The sequence below is a fragment of the Raphanus sativus genome, chromosome 6, assembly GCF_000801105.2.
Source record: "Raphanus sativus cultivar WK10039 chromosome 6, ASM80110v3, whole genome shotgun sequence".
Taxonomy (NCBI): Eukaryota; Viridiplantae; Streptophyta; class Magnoliopsida; order Brassicales; family Brassicaceae; genus Raphanus; species Raphanus sativus.
Window position 1 is genome coordinate 52,840,226 of NC_079516.1, and position 23,621 is coordinate 52,863,846.

A 23,621-nucleotide genomic window follows, 5' to 3' on the forward strand; every position below is an offset into this window, starting at 1 on the left:
AGATAAATATATGCATGTGTACCCTCTCCATGAAAAAAAATACTAACGCCGTTAACGATGACATTCTCTCGACAAACCAACACGTTTGGGGTCCGAACCTCACGCTTCTTCTTCCCCTTTCCTCTCGTCTCCACCCATTCACGTTCCATATATTTTCAAAAATCCTCTGTTGAATTTCGAAACTCGTGAAAACCAATGGCGGAGGAAATTGAGAAATCGATGCCCGCGGAGCAGTCTCTGATGGACAAGATCTCCGAGAAGATCCACCATCACGACTCGTCGTCTGACTCCGAGTACGAGAAACCTGATTCGCCATCGGCTGTGAAAGCGAAGATCTATCGCTTGTTTGGCAGAGAGAAACCTGTCCACAAGGTCCTCGGCGGTGGAAAGCGTACGAGTCTTACCTTCTATCGATTTACATTATATATATATGGCTTGATCGTTTTGTTGGTTCTTATGCGTTGATCTGCAATATCAGAATCTAGTTACTACTCGTTTTACAGATCCGATTGTTGATGATGTGATGCGTAAAAGTAGGTTTAGAATCTATTTGGCGGTTAACCGGTGTATATAACCTGCATTTTGGTAGATCGATCCTTAGGATTGCTAGGCATCAATTGAGAGCATGAGCTTGGTTTTGATTTTGGAGAAAACTTGCTACACCGTTTGGATTTGAAAGCAGTTTATTGGGATTAATATTATTTTTTGAATACTGTAATCTCTGTTTGTTTGCTTTATATATAATCTGATGATGTTGCATTGACTCTCCTCATTTCATAATGATTATTTGCAGCTGCTGATGTGTTCTTGTGGAGGGATAAAAAACTGTCAGCTGCTGTTCTTGGTGTGGCCACTCTCATCTGGGTTCTCTTTGAGCTGGTTGAGTATCACTTGTTGAGTCTTTTGTGTCACGTTTCGATACTTGCTCTTGGAGGCTTGTTTCTCTGGTCCAATGCTCACACTTTCATCAAAAAGTAATCATCAGATTTCTCTGAGACTTGATTAATGCCTTATTTTTGTTTTTCTCAGATCCTTGTTTTCTTTTTGGAACAGGAGTCCACCTCAGATTCCAGAAATCCATGTTCCAGAGGAGCCTTTCCTTTTGATTGCTTCTTCCCTCAGAAACGAACTAAACCAAGGTTTTGTTATCCTGCGAAGCATTGCCTTAGGCAGGGACCTTAAAAAATTCTTCATGGTATGTTTCATTCCTTGTTACTGTAATTTGTAGCCTCGTTGAACAGTCATTTAGATAATAGTTAGATCATTATGCAATAATATAAAATATGATTGTTCCTTTTAACCTTATCAAGTGGTTATTTTGGTTGGTGATTTACTTTGTCAATGGATTCAGGTCGTTGTTGGTCTATGGATCATCTCGGTGGTAGGCAACTGGTTCAACTTCCTGACTCTGGTGTACATCTGCTTCGTGTTGTTGCACACAGTGCCAATGATGTACGAGAAACACGAGGACAAGGTTGATCCATTTGCAGAGAAAGCGTTCAAAGAGTTGCACAAACATTACCTTGTGTTTGATGAAAAGGTTGTTTCTAAGATCCCCATTGCTTCCCTCAAAGCTAAGTTGGGTTAACCAGAGACTTGTGTCTGTTTCCTTTCGTATACTTGTTTTTGTTTTTTGTTTTGATATTTTGATCAATGTGAAATTGGTGGGTCATTTTCAGAGTTTTGCACGCTAATGACCCAAATGTTCTGCATCACATTTTGTTTGCAGTTTTTTTTGTTGTAATTTTTCGAATTAAAAAGATATTACACATTTGCCTTTCCGGCTATTTATGGAGAATACTTGAATTAATTAAACGTGTCATGTTGAGCATTCTTGTTTTTTGTTACCATAAGATCATAGCATACCTTCAAAATAGCATCAGGAGATCTTTTCATCGTCTCCGTGGGGTTTTCCGTAAACATCTTCATGATTTGGCGGATCATCTAATACTGGTCGGGTCATCCTTAATTCAGTTAATTTATAATTCAGACCCAATAAGTTTATGGGGCCACAGTCTACGTTACTTTAGAAACAAATCAGCAGCTATAAACCCCACCGGCCCACCGATTCATTAGGCGAAGAGCCCAAATGATAAATATGGGCCTAATCCACATCCGTTGATTTATGATATCCAACGGCTACGATACTTCCACGAAGCCCTAATATACGTCTCTATATAAGCAAATCGTAACGATACAAAAATTTCCACAGCTCTTCCTCGCCGCTTCTGTGATAGTATCTGTTTAGCTTTTGAATTAGATCTCTCTTCCTTTTTTCTGTTATTGTTTTTTTTTTTTTGTGTACTGAGAGATGCGATGAAGAGATAATATCGGAAAGAATAATAGTTGATCGTTCGCGAGATGAAATCCGATTATATTATGGTTCGTATTCGCTGAGCATTTCGAATTTTTTTAAGTGTAAACGAGGGACCTATGGGTGAAACGCTGTAATTCAATGCGTATTCAAGCCAAGTTTACCTTCGTATATTCATTTATCGGAGATTTTTTTGCGGAATCTGTGGTTTCAATTCCTGATTTCTATTAAGTTTTCGATTATATTTCCATTTTTATTGAGAAGAGCGAAGGACCCAGCAGGGAAGCGAGTAATGCTCATAAAATGAGGCTTCTCTAACAAATTTATTTAACCTTCGTATATTGATGTCTCCAAGAGATCGTTGACAGTCTGTTATCGGATTGTCGTGAGTTCTTGGTGTAAAGTTTTGATATGAATAATTGAGTTTTTTTGTATGCTTTTTCGCGAAAGCAGGGATTGTGTGTATCGGCTTAGTGCTACTAATGCACTTTGTACGAAAGATTTCCCATGCAAAATTTATTTAGGGGCAGATGGGCAGTTGTGATTCATTTCTCAATTGAATAGTTCAACAATCATCTTCCCCACATTCATTCTTTTCATTAGAATGGTAACAGTTTGTCCACTCTGATAATTAAATTTACTTAGGTATTGGTTGGGTGAACGATATTTGATTCAATACGCTAGGATGAGTTGGCCCAATTAAACGAGACTATTAACCAACGCTTATGCATTATATTTTACCGGATTGTTGTTTATGTTTATGAGAAAATGAAGAAAGCAGGGATTGTGTGTATCGGCTTAGTGCTACCAATGCATTTTGTACGAAAGATTTCCCATGCAAAATTTACTAGGGGCAGATGGGCAGTTGTGATTCAATTCTCTATTGAATAGCTCAACAATCATCTTCCCCACATTTTCTATTTCATTATTTCATACACTTTGGATGGAGGAGCTGGCTTTTGTATTGGCTTTCACTTTTTATACATTAATCTGAACATCCGATTATGTCCCAAAAAGAAACTGAACATCCGACAAACTTTCGTTCGATTAAACAATGACTATTGACCAATTCATACGCACTTTGAACTTACGAATAATCTGGCTAGTGAAATTTGCTAAGCTTAATTTAATGTATTTTAGTTGATACCAACTTTGCATAATTTGATTTGAACACAATAAGTTTGCATAATTTGATTTGTACACAAATCTTAACTGAAAGTGATCCAAATTCTATTCGGAGTAGACGAAAATTGTTTATTAGCTGATTACAAAACTTAATTTCAAAATATCAACTTGGTGGAACTCAAAAATTGTGATTTCAAAATGTACATCAATTAAAACTTCCCCAGTAACAATATTTATGAAACTCAGTGCCGGGAGGTGCTAAGATCAATTGTTTGGACACTTTCCTGTTTCCAAGAATCCGATCAGCCACTAACTAAGATCGCTCTTTGGAGTTTTTAACAAGACAAGAAGCCCAAATCTCATTAACTGGTGGCGATGGCTGCACCCAGTGTCCAGGAATCCGACTGTATAGATAGAAACAAGACCTTTTACTTAGACTGACATTGAAAGCTAGGTCTAAAATTGTCAGGAAAAGAAAAAAATGCTGAACTTACCTTCCCCCTGGACTCAGATATGCATCCCATTCTCGTCTGATCTGTATTTTTAAATTATAACAACTCAGCTTAATCTTTGAAGTAAAGAGATAAACGAGATGGAGAGTTAAAAGAAACCACACCTCGATAAGTCTACCCATGTCCAAATTGCTTCCGTAGTAGTAGTGATAACATTCCACCGGTAAATTTGATACATTGTCGCAACCACTGTCAAGAGGAGCTTCTGTTGTCTTTTCACAAGACGCTTCTGCGATAGTGTTACTCTCTTTATCCGTGTCTTTGTTGACGATTTTGTTATCGGTTGTTAGACTAGTGTGTTCCTCGGAGGCAATGACATTCTCTTGGGTTTCTGTGTTGGTTACGGACTGAGCTTGATTCTCCTCTTGCTCCACCGCAGCTCGAACACTCTCAAAGAACTTGTCATCTTCTTCCGGAAGAAAATGCCCTGCAAAGTGCGTCCGAATAACCCGGTTACTTCATTCATTCAGTCAGACTCTAGTTAGAGAAAGCATTGAACTACTTTCAGATTGTTGACATACCTTGCTTCTTCAGTTTATCGATTCTTAGTGAACGCAACTCTTGCATTTCCTCGACTATTAGCGCTAGTTCAAGCTGAAACATTGAAAACATGAGACTGTTTACATGAATTCCTATTAACCTATCTCGAGTTATCACTATAATGACTAAGATAGCATTACAAGTCTTACCTCGGGTTCTAATCTCCTTCGCTCTCGTTTCGCCTTGACCTTCTCAATAGCCTTCATCTCATCAACCTGAAAACAGACAGAAACACGTGAGATACTACCAACACGAGGAGGAACATATATTTGATTGCTTCACCGCTTTCACCTTTCTGTTAGCCATGTCCTTGGCCATTTCCTTCTCCCTCCATTCATCAGCCTCTCGATCAGCCTTTTCAAACCTTTCAGGCTCCTGTATTATCAATTCAGGACGATAGAGTTAACAACAACTCAAATGCAATATAAAACCTAAAAAACAGAGCTTTCAAACCCCCGACCACCTTAGCACGCATCTCTGCAACGCAACGTCTCTTATTCTTCTTCCAAAGTTTATTCCTTTTAGATTTCTTCATCCTGCAAGCCAATCTCGCCGCTGCAGACCTCTCCTCCCAGGGAGAATTCTCGTCGACAACAAACCTAAAAGGCTCAAGCTGTGCTCTCAAGGTATACATCAAGGAGTTAGCAGCTTCCACTGAAAGTTTCTCCTGCTCTTCCATATCAATCTTCACAGTTTCTACATATATCCTCAAACACTCTGCTCCTCCTGACCCTTCTTCTTCCACACTTTCCATTGAACCTTTACCATCTTTGATCATCCTCAATGCATCCAGTTCATCCTCCCTATGAAATTGCATTCAACTTATTTTAACTAAACCCTAAAAAATCACTAACCGAATCAAATCTTTTGAAACTAAACACTAGAATCAATCAATACACCAACACTCAATCGATTCACTATCACAAAGATATTAGTGTGTGTGTGTGTGTGTGCCTTTGCTTACATTGATTTTGCGAGGTGAAGAGTATCTTGGAGTTGTTTGAGCTGATCGCTTACGTTCTTCGTATTCCAAAACACACCACAGCGAGGCGGATCCGGAGGTAGCATCGGAGCCCAGTGGTACGGAGGCTGGTAATTCGCTGGATTCATACTCCCAAAAATGTTCAGAGACTTCAGCTGCACAACTGAGACGAATCGTGTTTGGCGACTTGCAGATAAAAAACGGAGGAGATTTCGGCGAGATCCGACTCCCGGCAAAAGCAAAGGAAGAGAGACTCAGAGGGAGTGATCTATTGGGCTTCAGTATTTATATAGTCTGGCCCATTTGGAAAATATACAATAATAATAAATGGGCTTGAGTCTGTGGCTTTACAATTTCGGTTGCTTGTTATTATTTTTATTTTTATTTATGGCTGTAAAAAAAAAAATTTCTAGACATTTTTGTGAACTATTTCTAGACATTTTTATCTTTACAAATTTTGATTTTCAGAATTTTATATATTTTTCTTCTAATTAATTGGCTGAATCTTAGCTTCATTTTCAAAGATAAACATGATTAGTTTATAATAAGGCTACAGAGAGAAAAAAGAAAGTGGTTGTCAACTTGTCAAGCTTCTACAACCCTTGGAATCAACTCCAATATGGTTTTTAACTGGCGCTGGATTTGCGGATCAATCCGTTCCGATCCATTTCCTCCTGCTGCAGATTTGAATCATTTCTTTAATTAAAAAATTTGTTTAGCTTGACTTTCGAATAGAAAGAATTATATTCATACCTTCCCGTTTAAATTAGTGGGTAATCCGCATGAAATAATTAAAATGATAAAATTTATTTATTTATTTATTTTATTTATACTCGTAAATTTTTATTATTATTAAGATAAAATCGTAAAACATAAAATATATTCATTCCGCATCTGACCCGTCTCACATATTTTTCAAATTTGTTGATCCGCACCCATCATGGAGCTGATCAAACTTGGCGGGGCCGCTGGTAAAAAAAAAAAAATTCCCAGTGCTATTTCTAATCCGCCAAGTTCATTACTTCTTCCAGAAGTTCCCTTGCCATTTTTTCTGCTTTTGGGATTTATTACCAGTTGTTGACGACTTTGACATCGCTTTGTTTGAGTGTTCTTTCTGAGTCAACCATAAATAGAAATTTGATAGACCAAAACCAAACTAAATGACTCGTGACAATACTTGCCAAAAGATTATGTAAAGACAAAATGTAATCTGTCAATGGAGTTTTTCTCTAAACCACCATTCCATTAATAGATTAGAGAGTTTAACGCAAGGGGAGTTTTTTTCTTTCTTTCGCAAGGGGAGTTTTACACGCTTAGCCATGCAATTCGGTCCTAAAAACAAAACACAAAACATGTGTCAAAGATTCGAATTATATATTCCTGACCAAATATATAAGAAAAAGCACAAAGGACAATTCTATTCAGAATCTGTGAATTACAAATCCATAGAAGAGAAAGGTTTCTCTTCACCTTTCTCATCTTGGGTTCTGCTAATTTCTAGATTTTGATTAAACCTCCTCTGTTTCAACAATGGTGGAGCAGACAAAGAAGAGATTCATCACAACCGACGATCTCAAAAAACACAACCAACCTGGAGACTTATGGATCTCCATCCAAGGCAAAGTCTACGACGTCTCCCACTGGGTCAAATCCCACCCCGGAGGCGAAGCAGCAATCCTAAACCTCGCCGGCCAAGATGTCACCGACGCGTTCATCGCTTACCATCCAGGAACCGCATGGCGCCACCTCGAAAACCTCCACAACGGCTACCACGTGAAAGATTTCCACGTGTCAGAAGTCTCACGTGACTACCGTCGCTTAGCCGCGGAGTTCTCAAAACGCGGACTCTTCGACAAAAAAGGTCACGTGACTCTCTACACGCTCACGTGCGTCGCTGCGATGCTCGCGGCAGTTGTCTACGGCGTCGTTGCATGCACGAGCGCATGGGCCCATTTAATATCCGCCGTCTTGCTCGGCCTCCTCTGGATACAGAGCGCTTACGTCGGACACGACTCCGGTCATTACAACGTGACGTCGACGAAACCGTGTAATAAACTCGTCCAGCTTCTCTCCGGTAACTGCATCACCGGGATCTCGATCGCGTGGTGGAAATGGACGCACAACGCTCACCATATCTCTTGTAACAGCCTCGACCACGATCCTGATCTCCAGCACATCCCTGTCTTCGCCGTCTCCTCCAAGTTCTTCAAGTCCATGACGTCACGTTTCTACGGAAGGAAGTTGACGTTCGATCCTCTGGCTCGGTTCTTTATCAGCTACCAGCACTGGTCGTTTTATCCAGTCATGTGTGTGGGGAGAATCAATCTCTTTATACAAACGTTCCTTTTGTTGTTCTCGAGACGTCACGTTCCTGATAGAGCTTTGAACATCGCTGGGATTCTTGTTTTCTGGACATGGTTTCCTCTTTTAGTCTCGTTCTTACCAAACTGGCGAGAGAGGGTCATCTTTGTTTTTGTAAGCATGGCTGTCACGGCGATTCAGCACGTTCAGTTCTGTTTAAACCATTTCGCGGCAGATGTTTACACCGGTCCGCCTAATGGGAACGATTGGTTTGAGAAGCAAACCGCCGGTACGCTTGATATATCGTGTAGGTCGTATATGGATTGGTTCTTTGGTGGGTTGCAGTTTCAGCTAGAGCATCATTTGTTCCCTCGGCTGCCGCGTTGCCATCTAAGGGGAGTTTCACCTGTGGTTCAGGAGCTTTGCAAGAAGCATAATCTACCGTACAGGAGTCTTTCGTGGTGGGAGGCTAATGTGTGGACGCTCAGGACACTGAGGAAAGCGGCGGTTCAAGCTAGAGATGTGACTAATCCTGTATTGGAGAATTTGCTCTGGGAAGCTCTGAATACTCATGGCTAGAAAAAAAAAACTGAACAGTACAGAACGGTTTTGGTTTTGGTTTTGAATGGTGTTTAATTTCGTTTGTGAGGTACTTTTCTAGTGGAAGAGGTGTGTTAGTTTGATCATCATTTGATCTCATAAGAATATGTAACTTAAATTTAATTTTGTGCTCAGTTATTATAATGTTGCTGGCTCCTTTCCAATGTCTTAGATTTATATATTTCTCAAGCAAAACGTTGAACATGCGTAATTAAATAACTATATACTCTTTCCAAAGCGAAGAAAGATTGAAAACAGTTTTTTTTTGGATTTAATGGAAGTCCACTACTAACTAATTAGTTTTTTTTTTTTTCAGATGTCAGTTGTTCATTTTCGTGTTTGTTCTTTAAACATGTTGGCTATTAAGAAAATTTTCGCATTTGACTTCACAAAGAAAAATCAAACTGAAGCGCTTTAACCAATAAATCTTTTTTTTTTAAATTGTTCATAGGGAAAATAATACTACTACTACATTTATGCTAATTACGGTCTAAGAAATGATTTGACTGCGAGATAAGGGAAACCAACCGTCCAGAGAAAGCTTCACAGTTTCAACGGTAACATGACACACAGAAAGAAGCATATAACCAAACCATTCTCTTTAGACTTTCTTATCTCAAATTCTCATCATCTTCTGGTATTATCAAAAGTAAATAAAGCTCTGACAAAAGAAAAAGGCCTTGTCTAACTTGAATCATAGGAATGGATTTCGGCGGCGACGGTGGCCTTTCCTTCTCCGTTGTCCCAACTGTATACAAGAGAGAAGACTATAAGCGTACCAAACACGACACCGTTTTCTCCAAGTGGAAGGTTTTTCCATCTTTGTCATTATTGTAGTAATCAAAGTGTCTGACTTTTAGCTCGATCTTGTGTTACATCCTCTGATTTTCACTTTGAATCGAGTTAAATCGTCTAAAGCTCTGGTCTTTTACCTAAATTTGCAAGTGGTTTGATCTTCTTAGTCTTGTCTGTTTATGAAAGAAGCTCTGAGACTATGATGTTCTGTATAAACAGGTTCTGATAGGTTCGGAGGATTGGGAGGATTTCAAGAAGGGGAAAGACGGTGTAGGTAGATACAGAGTCCAGAACTTACCAAGCAGATCCTGTCCTGGTCTGTACGAGCTAGGTGTAGTAGTAGTAGCAGTCAACGGAAAGCTTGACTCGGATGACGTTCTCGCTGCATATCTAGGACAAGCTGAGAGCGTTAGATCTAGGCTTCAGTGTTATGGACGTTCCGGTGCTCATTTCCGCAATCTTAACAACAACCTTGACGGTTGTTGTGAGTCTCCGGATAAGAAAGCGGGTTTGTTCGAGGACATTTTCATGAAACATGGCTCCGTTGTCTATAGATGGGCTCCGGTAATTTTATTTTATCTTATTTACTTCTGTTTTTGTAATAATAACTTTGAGACTACTAACTCACTTGTGATTGTGCTTTTGTCAGATGGGTTCTAAGAGGGAAGCTGAAGCAACAGAAGGGATGCTTTTGAGCACGTTTGACTATGCTTGGAACAAAGGAAGCAACGGGGAGCGACGCCACCTTGATCTGCTTAACAAGCTTGGTGATCTCGAGTTCGTTAGGAACAGAAACTCCCGGGTATCACGTGTGCTCTTTCCTTATGTGGTTGAAGAAGAGAGGAAGCTAAGCTGTGATGTTAGTACCAATTTCCTCACTTCCGTAATCAAACTCTCCCGATCCAGACCGCAACTGGTTTCAGACAAATCTGATGAGATCTTCTCAGGTGGTTCTTCTTGTTCTGATTCTGTCTGTGGAGTCTTTCTTGAAAACGGGGCTTGTTGCAGTAAAACTCCAGTTAAAGGAAGAAAGAGATGCATCGAGCATAAAGGGCAGAGAATCTGCCGTGTCTCACCGGTTAAACCACAACAGCCGGAGACTTTCATCACCAGAAGACAAGATTGCAACACTGATGTTGTTACAACCTGTTGTGGAGTGATCTTACCAAACATAGAGCCTTGCAGTAAGAGACCTGTTCCGGGAAGAAAACGGTGCGAGGATCATAAAGGGATGAGGATCAACGCTTTCCTCTTTCTTCTTAACCGGACAGACCGTGAAAAAACCGTCAAAGACGCAAATAAATCTGAAGAAGAAGAAGAAGCTTCGAAGCCTAGCTTCTGTGAAGCTACAACAAGGAACGGTGTGCCTTGCACGAGAAGCTCTCCTAGAGGAAGCAAGAGGTGTTGGCAACACAAGGAGAAAGAGAATATTCATCCGGTGGTGGCCGGAACACAAGAAAGATGCGGTGTCAAAGTGTTTGATGGATTGGTCTGTGAGAGATCTCCGGTTAAGGGACGTAAAAGATGTGAAGAGCATAAGGGAATGAGAGTCCTCATCATCCCATCATCATGACTTGGTTAAGCTCGCTGTCCCCCCCTAACTGAATTGTTTGTACTCTAACCGGTTTTGTTTGTTTATTGTACCGAATGAATTATTTATTTTAAATTATTTCAATGTTTGACCAATTTTTTTATAATTTAAATGTAAAATCAGTGACTATGAAATCACTATCATAATTCAATATGATACATGGTGATTTGTAGTTTGCTTTCTATATCATAATAATCCCAATCTGATTGGAATTAACCGTAATTATGTGTTTGGCTTTAAAATTATAGCGATAGATTTATTTGATGTAAATTATTTTAATGTATATTTAAAGCACTATTTTTTGTTTTGGAAATAATTTTTTTACCACCATTTTAATTTTCTATTTTTTGCAGTAGATATTAAAAGAAAACTGATTGGTTACCTGTATAGATTTAGATTAAATTTTGACTATTTATACCATTTACAAGTACAACCAATCGTCTCCATAATCCAAGTAAAATTAGTTAATTTAATAGTGCGAGTGTATAGATTGTAAATGCCAAAAGCGGAAAATAAATTTGATAATTTTTTATATTAATGAAATCTAAGAAAATAGTTGCATAGTATTAAAACTTACAATGTGGAATTTTAAATAATGAAATCTATGGAAATAGTTGCATGATTTTTTTTTTTAACTTCAAATTGCATTAAGATAGAGATTCAATATCTACAACAAACAGAAATGGCAACTGATCAACACACAAACCACATTACCATAATAACTCAAACAACCCTCAACACCATTACATGGCCAACTCAACAAAACAGACCCCCCAGCAAAATGGTTAGAGGAGTCTACTTTCATTGACAAAAAGCTCAAAAAGCCACGCCGGGGACCCGTAACAACGTATGACTGAGTTCTCCCTTCTCTCGTCACACTTTGAGCAATATAGGTAGTTGCATGATATTAAGAGAAACTACAATTTTTTCCTTTTTCAAATCTCTAGTGTTAACTTACAACTATTTAACTATATATAATATAGGTAGTCAGCAATTTCTAATTGGTGCATTTCCATAATGGGCTATAGCAGAGACTTGAAGGCCTAAACCATTAATGGACCGTCGTATAATTTTGAATTTTGTGTGCTAATTTCAAAATTTTGGACGGTCTTTATCGTTGAAGTTGACAAGTCTGATAATGGTTATCCTTAGAGAATTTTCCTGGCCTATCCTCGCGTCGCGCCTTCTCGTCTTCTTCTCAATCTATGTATCCGCAGCATATTCCTCGTCAAATCCCTTCCTGCCTACTTTTTCTTTTGTTGGCTTCTCTCCGAGAAAATAGGATTACTGAAACCATATGTTTGCTCTAGTTTAATCTTCAATATTCCTTCCCGCTTCTCCATTTCCCCCCAGATGGCATTCCTTGTCCGTTCGCCAGAGATACCTAACGTATCGACAAGAATCTTCTCCGGTTCGAGTTCGAGTGCAAGACATGAGTTTACGAGGAGGAAGGTTACGGTTTCAGCTAGAGACATGTCTGGTGTGAAGAATCAGCAGAAATCAAGATTGTACGTGAAGTTCTCAGCTCCGGTGGTGAAAGAAGACAGCGAGATTAGTACAGAGAACTACTACGTGAACATGGGTCACGCCGTTCGGTGTCTCAGAGAGGAGCTTCCTTCCTTGTTCTACAAGGAGCCCAACTTTGACATTTACAGGTTTTAATTAGGATTCTCGTTTGTTTTTCTTATTTGGTCATACTAGTCTCCCCTTCATTAGCTTTATTGCTGCTTGTTTGATATGTTTTTGGAGAATCCTCTGCTTTATCTCTTCTTGACTTATCTCTCTTTGTCTAATTTTCATAGGGATGATATCGTGTTCAAAGACCCTATGAATACTTTCATGGGAATTGATAATTACAAATCCGTATTATGGGCGTTACGTTTCCATGGAAGGATATTCTTCAGAGCACTCTGTATCGACATCGTTAGTGTTTGGCAACCAACAGACAACACTCTGATGATTCGATGGACTGTTCACGGGATTCCTCGTGGTCCTTGGCAGACTCGTGGCCGGTTTGATGGCACTTCAGAGTATAAATTCGACAAGAGCGGGAAGATTTATCAACATAAAGTCGATAACATCGCCGTTAACTCGCCTCCAAAGTTTCAAATGCTTAATGTTCAAGAGCTTGTTGTAGCCATTAGCTGCACTTCCACACCAAAGCCGACATATTTTGTGTACAGAGATTCATCATTATGGTTGCCAGAAACATTTTAGTGTGTTGTTTATATAAGCTCTTTTGTGTGGTTATAGATAGAGTTCAAGTGCGCTGTGCGGGTGGGCTAGTTTGGCGTGTGTAATATAGATAAAGAATAATGAAATAAACTCAATAAAGAAAGTGATGTATACATGAATAATGAAATAAACTAAGCAATGATAGATAATCTTAACTATCTACTTTTTTTATCAGTTTGGTTGCTTTTTTGCCTGTATCTTATTGATGGATTGCTGCAATTTGAAGTTGGTTTAAAAAAATTCTTGTGACTACTATTAAAGACTTGTATATTTTCATATAGATATAATCGAGTTATCACATAACCACCAACATTATTAGAACAAACCACACAAACTACAAGTCAGCTATTTTTGCAATGATGTAATACACACCTGAATCATTAAAATTTTGGATAGCAAAGTTGATTAGAAAAGAAAAGAGGCGAATGCCATGATGGGTCCAATGGGCCAAAGCACGTGCATATCGGGCAGGTCCGTTTACGACAGCTAATACACAGGTGTGGGGATCTCCAGGATGCAAAGCTGGCTAATGCTGACCCCATCGTTACTTTATGCGCAACTTGACGACGGTTTCATTCAATTCAAGCCCCGTTGACTAGTCTTGGTACAAGGTTATTTCCGTCATTTTCTGGCCCTAGATCCACCTCCAATTTAAGTTGTGGTTTAATTAAATGCTTGCATAGAAATCTTACCATAATATCATAATCATTTAATGTGTTTATTATATCAACTACCGCATTAAAAGCTTATACAAGACATGTGAAACTCTTCCTATTTTACATCTCTAGACTCTAGTTCTATCTTTTAGAATTATAAGATTTAAATGTTTAATGTATAGTAGCCAAAAGTATTAATTTAATGTACTTTCAATTTATGATGTTTTGCTTGGTTTAATTGGCTGTATTAATTACAGCTTAGATGTATTTAAAATCATCAAACTAATCCGTTGATCAGAACAAATATTAGCTAAGAAGCCAAACAATAAATAGGACTAAAAATCTAATTATATTGAAATAAATTAATAAATAACCGACAAAAATAATAAATAAAATACAGTAAAAGTATAGTGCGTCTTTCCCGAAGTCGTTTTCTAATATTCGTGTAAACTGGCTGAGAAAGGAAAATGGCATTCTAGTTCTTTGGAATCGCTTCTACTTCACTCACCTTCTCTTTCTCTCTCCCTTTCTCTCTCTCTCTCTCAAGAGAGTTAGCTGAGCAGTCTCTCACCAGAAAGCTCTCTAAACCTTTACATCACAAACTCCGAAACAGACATTTGATACAGTACCTCCCACTACGTAACCGTAATTTCTACTCATAATAATCTTTTTCAAAATTATTCCATCTGATCGTTTAACTCGACGGTTTTAAAGATCGTTTCTCAACCGGAGAGAAGAAGAAGCAAAAAGAAGAATCTCAAAAATGGAAACGGAAGCTTCGGTGAGGGAGGAGAATCCAGCGATGACCTTCGACGAGGTTTCCATGGAACGCAGCAAGAGCTTCGTCAAGGCCTTGCAGGTTCTCTCTCCATATTCTTTGCTTCTGTTTGATTATTAGATTCTTTTAAGAGCTATGAACATTGATTTGGTTAAGTTAGATCCATGATCCCCCCTTGTATTATACTCTCTAGGCTTTGTGATCCATATGATCTCAATTAACTGTTCTACCAATTGGATGTTAGTTAGCTAGCTTGCTTGTGATGCAGAGAGTTTCACCTTGAGACTCGACTCTAAGAATCTTTTGTTATTTAATTATTCATCCTTGATGGTAACAGGAGCTCAAGAACTTGAGACCTCAACTCTACTCTGCTGCTGATTACTGTGAGAAGTCTTATCTCCATAGCGAACAGAAGCAAATGTATTATTCACAAACCTATCTCCTTTTAGCTAACTACTAACTACCTTTGAATGATATGGTTGTTCATGAATATATTATGCTCTGTTTTTTCTGTTAGGGTGTTGGACAATTTGAAGGACTATACTGTTAAGGCTCTGGTGAATGCTGTTGATCACCTGGGTACTGTTGCTTCCAAGCTTACTCATCTCTTTGATCAGCAGAGCTCTGACATATCAACTATGGAGCTGAGGGCTTCTTGTGTTAGCCAGGTAGCAGAACTGTCACACACTGTATCTTAACCCTTTTGTATAGACGTTCTTTGTTAAAATTGTTTGTTTTTGTCAGCAACTGCTTACTTGCCGGACTTATATAGACAAAGAAGGTCTTAGACAGCAGCAGCTTTTAGCAGTTATCCCACTTCATCACAAACACTACATTCTACCTAGTAAGAGTTTTTTTTCTTGCCTGTTGGTTAAGATTCTGATAATATCATCAGTTTAGTGATCAAAATCTGAGTCTTTTTTTTATTTGGCTGTTGTTAGATTCTGTCAACAAGCGGGTGCACTTTAGTCCTCTCAGAAGATCTGAATCAAGACAGAATCATCACCAAGCTATATCCCGTCTTCAACCTTCAGGTTCAGTGTCCGCATCTTTGAGCTTGTTATTCTAGTTGTAGGTGAAATATTGAAACGGTTTTAAGTAATGTTTTATTTGATTCACTTAGATGCCCCTGCTTCGAAATCACTTTCCTGGCATTTAGGCTCAGAGACTAAGTCGACCCTGAAAGGAACAACAGCCACTGTTGCACCAAGGTAAAGCCCAACAACAAGCAGTCTTAGTACTCTTACACTTGCGTTCTTGATAACTAATCAGCTAGCATATACCTATCGTGCAGCTCCAAAGATTCAAAAGCTTTTGCAAAGACAACTGGAGTGTTCCATCTTTTAGGTACGAGAGACAAGGAGTTGATGATGATTTAAACATAGCATTTCTTCTAATACCACTCTAAAGAAGAGATTCTTTGGGTAATTTGATGATACATTGTAACACGTGCAGGTGATGAAGAAAACGTAAAGCCTTTGGTCGGAGGTTCTCAAGTCCCAGGTGTTCCTGCAACATCCAGTATCACAAGGCAGACACAGAAGGTAGTGTCTTAGTGAATACATGAACTAAATATCACTCAAATCAGATAGGACTTGTAAGCAGTGCTAAATGATGTATGTTCGTTTATTGTTCCTCAGGATTTGGAAGTTGCCAAACTTACGACGGCACACAACCAACGAAGAGAGATCATTCAAGCACCTGTAAGGACCAAGAGTGTTCTATCTGCATTCTTCGTCAAACAGAAAACTCCAAAGCTCAAAGCTGGTTACGTCTAGTGAAGACAACTCCCTACACTGAGAATGAAATTTCAATATCATCATCCCACCTTTCTTTTATTTTTACAACACGTTCTCTTTCCGTGTATAAATTTCCTTAGTTCAAACATATCAATGTACTAAGTCGTACAAACATGTTCCGTGATTAACAAAACTGTGTAGATCATTCAAGAATAATGTGTTTTAAGCAAAGCTTTGAAGTGCAAAGACGCTATAAAGATTTCTACCACGCTATTAATAGAACTTGTATCAAACAGAGACAGTAGAGAACAATATCCCTCCAGAGATCACAACATTTGATTCAGAACTTAAACCGAACACTAACTCAGTCTTCAGAGCTTCTCGGAATCCATACAGGTCTCGGATCAAATATCAATATCTTGGAGCTGCAGCATAGAAAAAAAAGCAGCCAATGGTTACAAAAGCGAATTGGAATAGTCTAGCACCGAAGAGCGCCTTTAGATTCAGAGGTTACAGTCCAAAGATGAAAAATACATACCTCTACCAAGTGTTGCTTCAGGCAGCCTCTCTACTGAGTACTTGCGACCCGCCAAGTACATGATAGGCACACCAGGAACCTGCAAACGAACAAGATGATATCCAAAGATTTCAGTAATGGACATTTAAGAAAAGATATAGACGCATCGAACGATCATTTACCTTTCGAATCCTACGCTTCAAGTCTCTATCACAAGTAGCCACCATGAAGCACTTATGCTGTATATAACAAGAAACAAGTATATCAAAGACACATACAGAAGATAAAATCTGTACACCAAGAACAATGAGACTGGAGCATCAATAAGTCTCCTTACAGAGAGTCTAGATACAAAGTTAAACAAGGAGCAGTACCTGAGTAACTCTGTCAACGAGGCAGTCATCAGCATATGTCCCTTTGTGCACACAAGGTAGTCTTTCAAAGCGGGGGTCTTTCGCAATCCTACCAAACATACAACAATTAAGAATCCACGGAATGTAGAAGAAAAACAATTGCACCAAAAAAGCCCCTTGAGATCTTAAAGTAAGTCCGTACCTAAGAGCTACACGATACTTCTGGCCTAACTTCTCAAGCTCAGCCATGACGCAGTCCGTGATACAAGGAGTGCCTTCAAACCCGAAATGATCAAAGAAGAGTAAGAATCTTGCATATATCTATATGCATATAAGTTAAGACATCTACCAAAGTTTGGAAGTGACTCACATTTTGCGTTCAAGCAGAACATCATTCCCTGCTCTATATCAATCTACGAGTGCAGAAACAGCGACAAAAAAAAAGGACATCAATTAGAACCAAAACGAGATTCCAATGAAGAACAATAACACTGTAAAAGATTCAAGCATAGCTATGTCTGTGTGTACCTTGTTCTGGATAGAGAAGTTGATGAAGTTAGTGTCGACCAGAACTCGGTAAGGAGGAACCATATTAGTGTTGTGAGAAAAGAACATCCCTGATGGAACATTCGGTCTGATCCCAAAACAAACAAAAAATCAAATCTAAGTTCGAAACAAACGCAAAAAAAAAAAGAAGAAGATTACAACTTTGGCACAAAAAGGAGTAAGCGAAAGCTAAAGCTTACACGTTTCTGGGAAGTTCAGTGAGGTCCTTCTTGTTTGGATTCAGAACCTCCTCCTTGTAACTGAATTAAGACAAGCACCCTATAAGAAAAAACATCAACTTTGAATGAAGAAGAGGAATGGCTTGACTTACTGCTTCAGAGCTTTGTGGCTTATCGTCTTCTTCATGACAGCAAACTTCTGAGGCTTCTTTGCCTTTCCCATCTTCAAACCTTGAAAGAGTAAGAAAAGCCCTAGAACGAAGTAGAGAAGCTAAGAATACACGAAATCGGCGGAAGGAGAGAGGTTTTAGAGAAGGAGACCGGCGTTGAAGACGAGCTGCATATTTAAAACTTATCAAAAGTATAAGCCCAATAATGAAACCTGTCTATCTAAATGGGCTTAACTTACGAAGCCCACATTAAATCAAAGATATTTTTGTTGGGGGGGGGGAAGAGGAGAAACATCGAGATGTTTCAGAGTAGGGTAGTAGTTGTGGGGGGCGAGAATGATCTGGAGAGCAGAAGAAGAAGCAAAGATCTTTCTCCCTCCAAAAATTTCTTCTTCGTCTCTCTATAAATTACGAAATGTCTTCAGATATTTCACTATCCATACAAAGAAGAATCTGCAATCATCTGATATCAGCAAAAAAAAAAAAGAAATCAAAGAAGAAATTCGCCTATTGGATTGGCGGAGAGAGAGAGCTTCGAACGGATTCTGAGATATCTGTAAGCTCTCTTCTGATCCTTCATTTCGTAGTTCTTATCAAAGATGTAACTGGTTTAGCTTAACGATTAGTGAATTGTGTTGGGTCTTTGGTTGTTTGATCACATTTGAGGTTGCAAACTGATTCATGTCGATTGGTTATTTGCTGCAGCTATATCTGATCAGAGATGATGATGCCTATGTACATGAACTACTCAACACAACCTGGTCAAACGAGACCACAAGGAGGATGCTATCACCAAGAAGGGTTTGGGAATTATCCTCCTCGCCATGTAACAGTTGATGCTTCCTCGTCATCGCCTGCCTCGTGGGAACATTGGCCCACCCCATCGCCTTGTTATGGAGGCTGCGTCCATGGCAATGCTCCTGCCTACACTCCTTACTGGCCTCCTACTCCTTGTTATCATCCCCCACAAGCGCCGTATCATACATGCTGGGGGAACCATAACCATCCCGGGTTCTATCCTCACGCTCCTCCTTGTTACATTCATCAGCCCTTTCCTGTTGGTTATTATCAACATGGGATTGAGTCTGAGAAGGATGTGGCCGGGAAGAATTGTTGTACAAAGTGTTCTCCTCAGATGTCTTACCCGAAGAACAACGGCACTGGTGTTGTTATTGAAGAGCATGATGAGCCGGATATTGAGAAAGGAGACCGTGGAGAGGCTGTAAATCATGTCCGTTCCACCAATTGTCCGTATCCCATTGTGTGGATTCCTCATGATAACAACGCTAGGAAACAAGAGCAGGGTGGAAGTCATAACCAGCATCCTGCTCATGTTAAAGTTCCCGAGACTGAGAGTAAGAAGGTGCAGAAAGGTGATCCTAAGTATTGGAATGGTAGCTTTCCATTGGATGAGAACGCCATCAAGTACTTGATGCAGAATCAGGACAGGAATAAGCTGCAGAACGGGAAGACCGTGGAACTACCTTTCGATATCAGCAAGCTGAAATCCTTATTGCAGGGTCAGGGCCAGACCCAGCAGAACAAAGAGCCGGGACAGCTTCAGTATCCTATTTTTTGGATACCATCTCAGGGGAAACCGGAAAATGTTGAAGCTTCTGAGAAGAAGGAGCGTGGTAACGAAGGGAGTGACTTGAAGTCTGTCTCCTCCTCCAATCATATAAACAATGGTCCAGTGTCCCAATGCGACAAAGGGAACTTTGAGGGCAGCAATGTTGTCTCGGATGCAGCGGAGAAAAGTCTCGTGAGAAACATCCCCGTGGAGAGCCATAAAGAACCAAGAAATATTCCCGTCAAGCTGTTAGAAAACCATCTTCCAGAACCAGCCAAGAGTATTGCGAAGACAGAGCCAGCTGAGGAAACACGAAAAGACAAGCGTCCGTCTCCGCCAAAAGCATCTAGGTTGCCTCCGGTTTGTCTACGTGTTGACCCATTGCCGAAGAGGCAAAATGGTAAATCCAAATCTCTTAGCCCTCCTAGACGTAAGGAACAAGCCTTGACGTCAGAAGAGACCAAGGTCGCTTCTCCCCCGACCTCTAAGATGGTCGAAACAAGGACTAACTGTGAAAAAGCAAACAAAGAAAAGAAGACGCCTGAGGAATGCCCGAAGCCAACAGGATCAGAAAAGGAATCAGTAGAAACCAAATCTGATCTGCAAGGAGTGAAATGCGAGTTCGTTAAACCTTGTGAAGCAAAGGAGAACGAAGAGAAGCCTGCAAAGAAGACCTTTACAGAAGACGAAGCTGCTAGAGTTATCCAATCTAGATTCCGCGGATATGATGTGAGAAGATGGGAGCCAATTAAGAAACTGAAGGAGATAGCTAGTGTTCGCGAGCAGATGGGCGATATTAAAAAGCGTGTTCAGGTGCTAGAACTATCCGCTGATCGACACACTGTTGGAAAGGAGATCGTAGTTCTGGGTGAAATGGTGATGAGCCTTCTTTTAAAACTTGATTCTGTCCAGGTATGTGTGAAAGGCTGACTAATCTTCTGTGTTATCATATTTCCATTGACAGGTTAATATTAGTTAATCCAAGTACATATAGTTTTACTCCTAAATTGTTGGTAATAGCTTTTGAGAGCTTTTCATTTTTGTTGTAGGGCTTGCATCCTAGTATCAGAGATTTTAGGAAATCTTTGGCTAGAGAGCTCTCGGACATGCAGGAGAACATTGACTCCTTGAAAAAGAGTAGTGTGGAGGAAGGGGCTGTAGAGGAACAAGTGGATACTACTTCACAGATCAGTGAATGTCCAGTGAGCTTGGAGCACAGTCAGCATGCAGAAGAGAACAACATGGTATCTGACACTAAAACGGAGAAGGTATGTCTGCCTTCTCCGGAGGAACATCTTACGAGTCTCGAGAACACAATAGAAGGACAGCCAGTAGCCGAAGCAGAAGAAGTAACTGGGTTTTCTGAGACCTTGGCGAAGGATCCTGAGCCAGCGGCTGAAACAGACATATGTGAAGCGGTCGTCTCGACAACCATTCCAGAGAAAATTGAAGCGGCTGAGGCTGTGTCACCAACCGATCCATCATCAGCTGATGGAAATGAAATGACAGTGACGAACAAGGAAGACAAAGCCATAGTGGAGAACTTGGAGGAGGCATTACCACAAGTGGTGGAAACAACCCTTGGCTCGGAAAATGCTACCGAAGTCTCTGAAACTGTTGCCAATGAGTATGAGAAGGAAGACAGAAAGGGAGACGATGATTCCGTATTGTCTTCGGAGAGAATTGAAGCGGTTGAGAATCAGTCGTCAGCTGATGGAAACGAAATAACAAGGACCAGTATTGATGATGAAAAAGTCGTGGTGGAGAAGGTGGAGGAGCCCGTGCCGGAGTTGCTACAAGTTATGGAAACAGCTCCTGGACCGCATTTTAAAGACCAGGAAAATGCTACTGAAGTCTCTGAAACTGCGGACAACGCGTCGGAGAATGAAAATGAAGACGATTACATTTTGCATTCTGAGAAAAATGAAGCGGTTGAGACTGTTGGACCAGTCAATTTATCATCAGCTGATGCAGATGAAATGACTATTGAAGAAGACCAAGTCATGGTGGAGAAGCTGGAGGAGCCGCAAGTGGTGGTGGAAACGACTCATGGACAAGCTCTTGAAGGCCTGGAAAATGCTATCGAAGTCTCTGAAACTGTGACCAACGTGTCTGATACTGAGGACAGAAAGGGAGACGATGATTACGTATTGCCTTCAGAGAAAGATGTGGAATTCTCCGAGCTACCTGCTGGAGTGATTGACGATAGAATGCAGCTTCTTTCACAAGATTCGTTATCATCTCCCGAAGCGGAGAAGACTGTAGCGGACCCTGAGACAGCGAGCAAGGAGGAAACTAACGTTGGCCACTCGAGCGATCATTCCAGTGGCATAGGCCAAGAGACACAGGTCACTGAACATGAGATGTCAGAAGAAACAAAAAAGCTGATGGAGGAGAACCAACGGTTCAAGGAAACAATGGAGACGCTAGTAAAGGCAGGAAGAGAACAACTAGAAGTTATATCAAAACTAACAGGCAGGGTCAAAAGCCTAGAGAAGAAACTGTCACAGAAGAAGAGGACCCACGTTGGACGTCGTAAACCCAACCGTGGAAAGCAAACAACCAAACAAGTGTCTGCGAGTTGTACTGATGCCGTAATGTAAAACAACATAAACCTCTGCAATTTTTGTGTGATTTTCCTTTGTATCCGTATCTGTATAAAAGTGTGTTTTTGAAGATTGCCCTTCTGTTCTTATCTTGTAAATGGAAAGGTCCGGGTGTCTCATTTCAACGGGAAGGATCATGCAGCATTTCTTCATGAAATTTTACCTGTTTGACGCTTACGACACGGGGAGGACTTTAGCCCAAAAGAGGTGTTTTGAATTTTGTTAGCGTCTCTTTCATGATGCGTCGAGGCCCAAGGCCCAAATAATGACCCGTTATTATTTTTGGTTGAGGCAACTCTCGGCCCATAACTACTGCAGCTAAAAGAAGTACTCTATGAAGTTCATTATTACCCATAGCCATCATTATGAGTTATTTGTGACTAATGAGAATGAGAGTTTATACTTTATTGTACTAAATAGGGAGCTTAGGGAGGGGACCATAACACGTAGTAAATTGCATGTCTACTTTTCTTACATTTACTTAGCCAGTTTTGAATTGGAGAAAAGGCAATGAGTGTGTGTGTGGTTCATGCGGACATAGCCATCCTTTTCATGTTCATTTTTTCTTCTTTCTCATCGTCCACGTTTCATTGTCTATTAGCCGTCAAAAATATTCAATCTATTGTGGTCCCGTTTCGTGTCCCAACGTCTTTTCTTCTGTTTGTTAGCAAGACCATTTACACTTATCTTCTCTTATATGTATGTTTTCTCGTTACAACAATAACAACGTCGGAATCAAAGTTAACATGTGCCGGAGAAGAGAGTAAGTAATGATCTAATCTCACTCTCACCTAATCTACAGTGTCAGTGCTTGTCATAATAACATTGGAGCTGTAGTCTAGGCATTAAAAGGACCAGGAATCTTTGAAGCATGGTCATTTTTCTGATACGAATGATCTTTTCATTATTTTAAAGTCTTTCCTTAAAACACCCATTTAACCTCATAATGACTCTATTAACCTACTCTCAATCCCCAAGCTTACTAGCACAAGGTTGTTAACTTCATGAATTACAGATTCCATTTACATCTTGTCTTCTAAAAGCTCTCATATAATTCATTCACAATGTCTAAACACTTTTATTTGGTGATTATTATACACACACTCAAAAATGATATAATAGTAAATTTTGTTAGATAAAAATAATACTCAAAATTATAAATATTTTGAACAACTTCAACTGTGATTTAAATTATGTTATAGCAGTAAAAACTTTATTTTTAAGTTAAAAAAAAAACTATTAGAAACCGATATATATTCAAAAATGAGCTTTTCTAAGAGGTGAAAATATAAAATAGCAGTAAAAAAAAAGGGGTTGTGACAAAAGAAAAAGCAGTAAAAAAAAGGGTGACAAGATTTCACATGTAACAGTATTTATATCAATCACACGCATCCTCTCTGTCTCTGACTCTAAAAGAAGTATATTCATTGAGATAATATTACCCATTGCAGTAGATAAAGATCTATGAGCTTTGTTGGGAAAAAGAAAAGTCAGAGTTAACTCGTAACCTTT

The 23,621-nt window shown here is 39.7% G+C and overlaps 8 protein-coding genes and 3 non-coding genes across 11 annotated transcripts; 9 read left to right on the top strand and 2 right to left on the bottom strand.

Moving 5' to 3' along the window:
- The first annotated feature begins 94 nt into the window (after window positions 1-94).
- On the top strand, window positions 95-1,787 carry LOC108806234 (reticulon-like protein B5). The gene is made up of 4 exons (XM_018578287.2): window positions 95-391; window positions 794-974; window positions 1,054-1,195; window positions 1,352-1,787. Exons 1-4 carry the CDS (start codon window positions 196-198, stop codon window positions 1,586-1,588), a joined length of 756 nt encoding a protein of 251 aa, XP_018433789.1. The 5' UTR covers window positions 95-195; the 3' UTR covers window positions 1,589-1,787.
- A 790-nt stretch (window positions 1,788-2,577) lies between these two features.
- LOC130497349 (small nucleolar RNA snoR145) lies at window positions 2,578-2,720 on the top strand. Its single transcript, XR_008936345.1, has one exon. It is a non-coding gene; the product is annotated as a small nucleolar RNA snoR145 (small nucleolar RNA).
- A 40-nt stretch (window positions 2,721-2,760) lies between these two features.
- On the top strand, window positions 2,761-2,903 carry LOC130497332 (small nucleolar RNA snoR135). Its single transcript, XR_008936328.1, has one exon. It is a non-coding gene; the product is annotated as a small nucleolar RNA snoR135 (small nucleolar RNA).
- A 185-nt stretch (window positions 2,904-3,088) lies between these two features.
- On the top strand, window positions 3,089-3,230 carry LOC130497333 (small nucleolar RNA snoR135). The gene has a single exon (XR_008936329.1). It is a non-coding gene; the product is annotated as a small nucleolar RNA snoR135 (small nucleolar RNA).
- A 324-nt stretch (window positions 3,231-3,554) lies between these two features.
- On the bottom strand, window positions 3,555-5,723 carry LOC108809020 (U11/U12 small nuclear ribonucleoprotein 59 kDa protein). The gene is made up of 8 exons (XM_018581140.2): window positions 5,456-5,723; window positions 4,955-5,294; window positions 4,783-4,866; window positions 4,641-4,706; window positions 4,473-4,545; window positions 4,056-4,378; window positions 3,934-3,974; window positions 3,555-3,843 (listed from the first exon to the last, which is right to left on the bottom strand). Exons 1-8 carry the CDS (start codon window positions 5,599-5,601, stop codon window positions 3,753-3,755), a joined length of 1,164 nt encoding a protein of 387 aa, XP_018436642.1. The 5' UTR covers window positions 5,602-5,723; the 3' UTR covers window positions 3,555-3,752.
- A 626-nt stretch (window positions 5,724-6,349) lies between these two features.
- On the top strand, window positions 6,350-8,545 carry LOC108810631 (delta(8)-fatty-acid desaturase 2). Its single transcript, XM_018582733.2, has one exon. The coding sequence runs from the start codon at window positions 7,004-7,006 to the stop codon at window positions 8,351-8,353; it is 1,350 nt and encodes a 449-aa protein (XP_018438235.1). The 5' UTR covers window positions 6,350-7,003; the 3' UTR covers window positions 8,354-8,545.
- Window positions 8,546-8,975: 430 nt separating this feature from the next.
- LOC108808862 (protein EFFECTOR OF TRANSCRIPTION 2-like) lies at window positions 8,976-10,871 on the top strand. The gene is made up of 3 exons (XM_056987502.1): window positions 8,976-9,184; window positions 9,389-9,733; window positions 9,819-10,871. Exons 1-3 carry the CDS (start codon window positions 9,077-9,079, stop codon window positions 10,740-10,742), a joined length of 1,377 nt encoding a protein of 458 aa, XP_056843482.1. The 5' UTR covers window positions 8,976-9,076; the 3' UTR covers window positions 10,743-10,871.
- Window positions 10,872-11,909: 1,038 nt separating this feature from the next.
- LOC108809664 (uncharacterized) lies at window positions 11,910-13,153 on the top strand. Its single transcript, XM_018581823.2, has 2 exons — window positions 11,910-12,415; window positions 12,563-13,153. Exons 1-2 carry the CDS (start codon window positions 12,114-12,116, stop codon window positions 12,975-12,977), a joined length of 717 nt encoding a protein of 238 aa, XP_018437325.1. The 5' UTR covers window positions 11,910-12,113; the 3' UTR covers window positions 12,978-13,153.
- A 967-nt stretch (window positions 13,154-14,120) lies between these two features.
- LOC108813349 (protein ABIL1) lies at window positions 14,121-16,399 on the top strand. Its single transcript, XM_018585884.2, has 9 exons — window positions 14,121-14,510; window positions 14,767-14,849; window positions 14,947-15,097; window positions 15,174-15,273; window positions 15,371-15,463; window positions 15,553-15,640; window positions 15,724-15,776; window positions 15,885-15,973; window positions 16,070-16,399. Exons 1-9 carry the CDS (start codon window positions 14,415-14,417, stop codon window positions 16,205-16,207), a joined length of 891 nt encoding a protein of 296 aa, XP_018441386.1. The 5' UTR covers window positions 14,121-14,414; the 3' UTR covers window positions 16,208-16,399.
- On the bottom strand, window positions 16,350-18,082 carry LOC108813351 (uncharacterized). Its single transcript, XM_018585886.2, has 9 exons — window positions 17,916-18,082; window positions 17,785-17,844; window positions 17,567-17,672; window positions 17,409-17,451; window positions 17,241-17,313; window positions 17,060-17,147; window positions 16,868-16,924; window positions 16,707-16,785; window positions 16,350-16,593 (listed from the first exon to the last, which is right to left on the bottom strand). Exons 1-9 carry the CDS (start codon window positions 17,984-17,986, stop codon window positions 16,580-16,582), a joined length of 591 nt encoding a protein of 196 aa, XP_018441388.1. The 5' UTR covers window positions 17,987-18,082; the 3' UTR covers window positions 16,350-16,579.
- A 145-nt stretch (window positions 18,083-18,227) lies between these two features.
- On the top strand, window positions 18,228-22,194 carry LOC108808863 (BAG family molecular chaperone regulator 6). Its single transcript, XM_056988015.1, has 3 exons — window positions 18,228-18,489; window positions 18,639-20,415; window positions 20,553-22,194. The coding sequence occupies exons 2-3, from the start codon at window positions 18,655-18,657 to the stop codon at window positions 22,104-22,106; spliced, it is 3,315 nt and encodes a 1,104-aa protein (XP_056843995.1). The 5' UTR covers window positions 18,228-18,489; window positions 18,639-18,654; the 3' UTR covers window positions 22,107-22,194.
- Window positions 22,195-23,621: the final 1,427 nt, after the last annotated feature.

Excerpts from the sequence above, each read along its gene's own strand:
- LOC108806234 (XM_018578287.2), top strand. The coding sequence starts at position 196 with ATGGCGGAGGAAATTGAGAAATCGATGCCCGCGGAGCAGTCTCTGATG. Across the intron at positions 392-793 it reads GGTCCTCGGCGGTGGAAAGC|CTGCTGATGTGTTCTTGTGG; the intron begins GTACGAGTCTTA and ends GATTATTTGCAG. Across the intron at positions 1,196-1,351 it reads ACCTTAAAAAATTCTTCATG|GTCGTTGTTGGTCTATGGAT; the intron begins GTATGTTTCATT and ends CAATGGATTCAG.
- LOC108809020 (XM_018581140.2), bottom strand. The coding sequence starts at position 5,601 with ATGAATCCAGCGAATTACCAGCCTCCGTACCACTGGGCTCCGATGCTA. Across the intron at positions 4,867-4,954 it reads TTGCAGAGATGCGTGCTAAG|GAGCCTGAAAGGTTTGAAAA; the intron begins GTGGTCGGGGGT and ends TTGATAATACAG. Across the intron at positions 3,975-4,055 it reads ACATGGGTAGACTTATCGAG|ATCAGACGAGAATGGGATGC; the intron begins GTGTGGTTTCTT and ends TTAAAAATACAG.
- LOC108810631 (XM_018582733.2), top strand. The coding sequence starts at position 7,004 with ATGGTGGAGCAGACAAAGAAGAGATTCATCACAACCGACGATCTCAAA.
- LOC108808862 (XM_056987502.1), top strand. The coding sequence starts at position 9,077 with ATGGATTTCGGCGGCGACGGTGGCCTTTCCTTCTCCGTTGTCCCAACT. Across the intron at positions 9,185-9,388 it reads CCGTTTTCTCCAAGTGGAAG|GTTCTGATAGGTTCGGAGGA; the intron begins GTTTTTCCATCT and ends CTGTATAAACAG. Across the intron at positions 9,734-9,818 it reads TTGTCTATAGATGGGCTCCG|ATGGGTTCTAAGAGGGAAGC; the intron begins GTAATTTTATTT and ends TGCTTTTGTCAG.
- LOC108809664 (XM_018581823.2), top strand. The coding sequence starts at position 12,114 with ATGGCATTCCTTGTCCGTTCGCCAGAGATACCTAACGTATCGACAAGA. Across the intron at positions 12,416-12,562 it reads CCCAACTTTGACATTTACAG|GGATGATATCGTGTTCAAAG; the intron begins GTTTTAATTAGG and ends TAATTTTCATAG.
- LOC108813349 (XM_018585884.2), top strand. The coding sequence starts at position 14,415 with ATGGAAACGGAAGCTTCGGTGAGGGAGGAGAATCCAGCGATGACCTTC. Across the intron at positions 14,511-14,766 it reads GCTTCGTCAAGGCCTTGCAG|GAGCTCAAGAACTTGAGACC; the intron begins GTTCTCTCTCCA and ends TGATGGTAACAG. Across the intron at positions 15,274-15,370 it reads CAAACACTACATTCTACCTA|ATTCTGTCAACAAGCGGGTG; the intron begins GTAAGAGTTTTT and ends GGCTGTTGTTAG.
- LOC108813351 (XM_018585886.2), bottom strand. The coding sequence starts at position 17,986 with ATGGGAAAGGCAAAGAAGCCTCAGAAGTTTGCTGTCATGAAGAAGACG. Across the intron at positions 17,673-17,784 it reads ACTGAACTTCCCAGAAACGT|ACCGAATGTTCCATCAGGGA; the intron begins GTAAGCTTTAGC and ends TTTTGGGATCAG. Across the intron at positions 17,452-17,566 it reads ACTTCTCTATCCAGAACAAG|ATTGATATAGAGCAGGGAAT; the intron begins GTACACACAGAC and ends CTGCACTCGTAG.
- LOC108808863 (XM_056988015.1), top strand. The coding sequence starts at position 18,655 with ATGATGATGCCTATGTACATGAACTACTCAACACAACCTGGTCAAACG. Across the intron at positions 20,416-20,552 it reads TAAAACTTGATTCTGTCCAG|GGCTTGCATCCTAGTATCAG; the intron begins GTATGTGTGAAA and ends TTTTTGTTGTAG.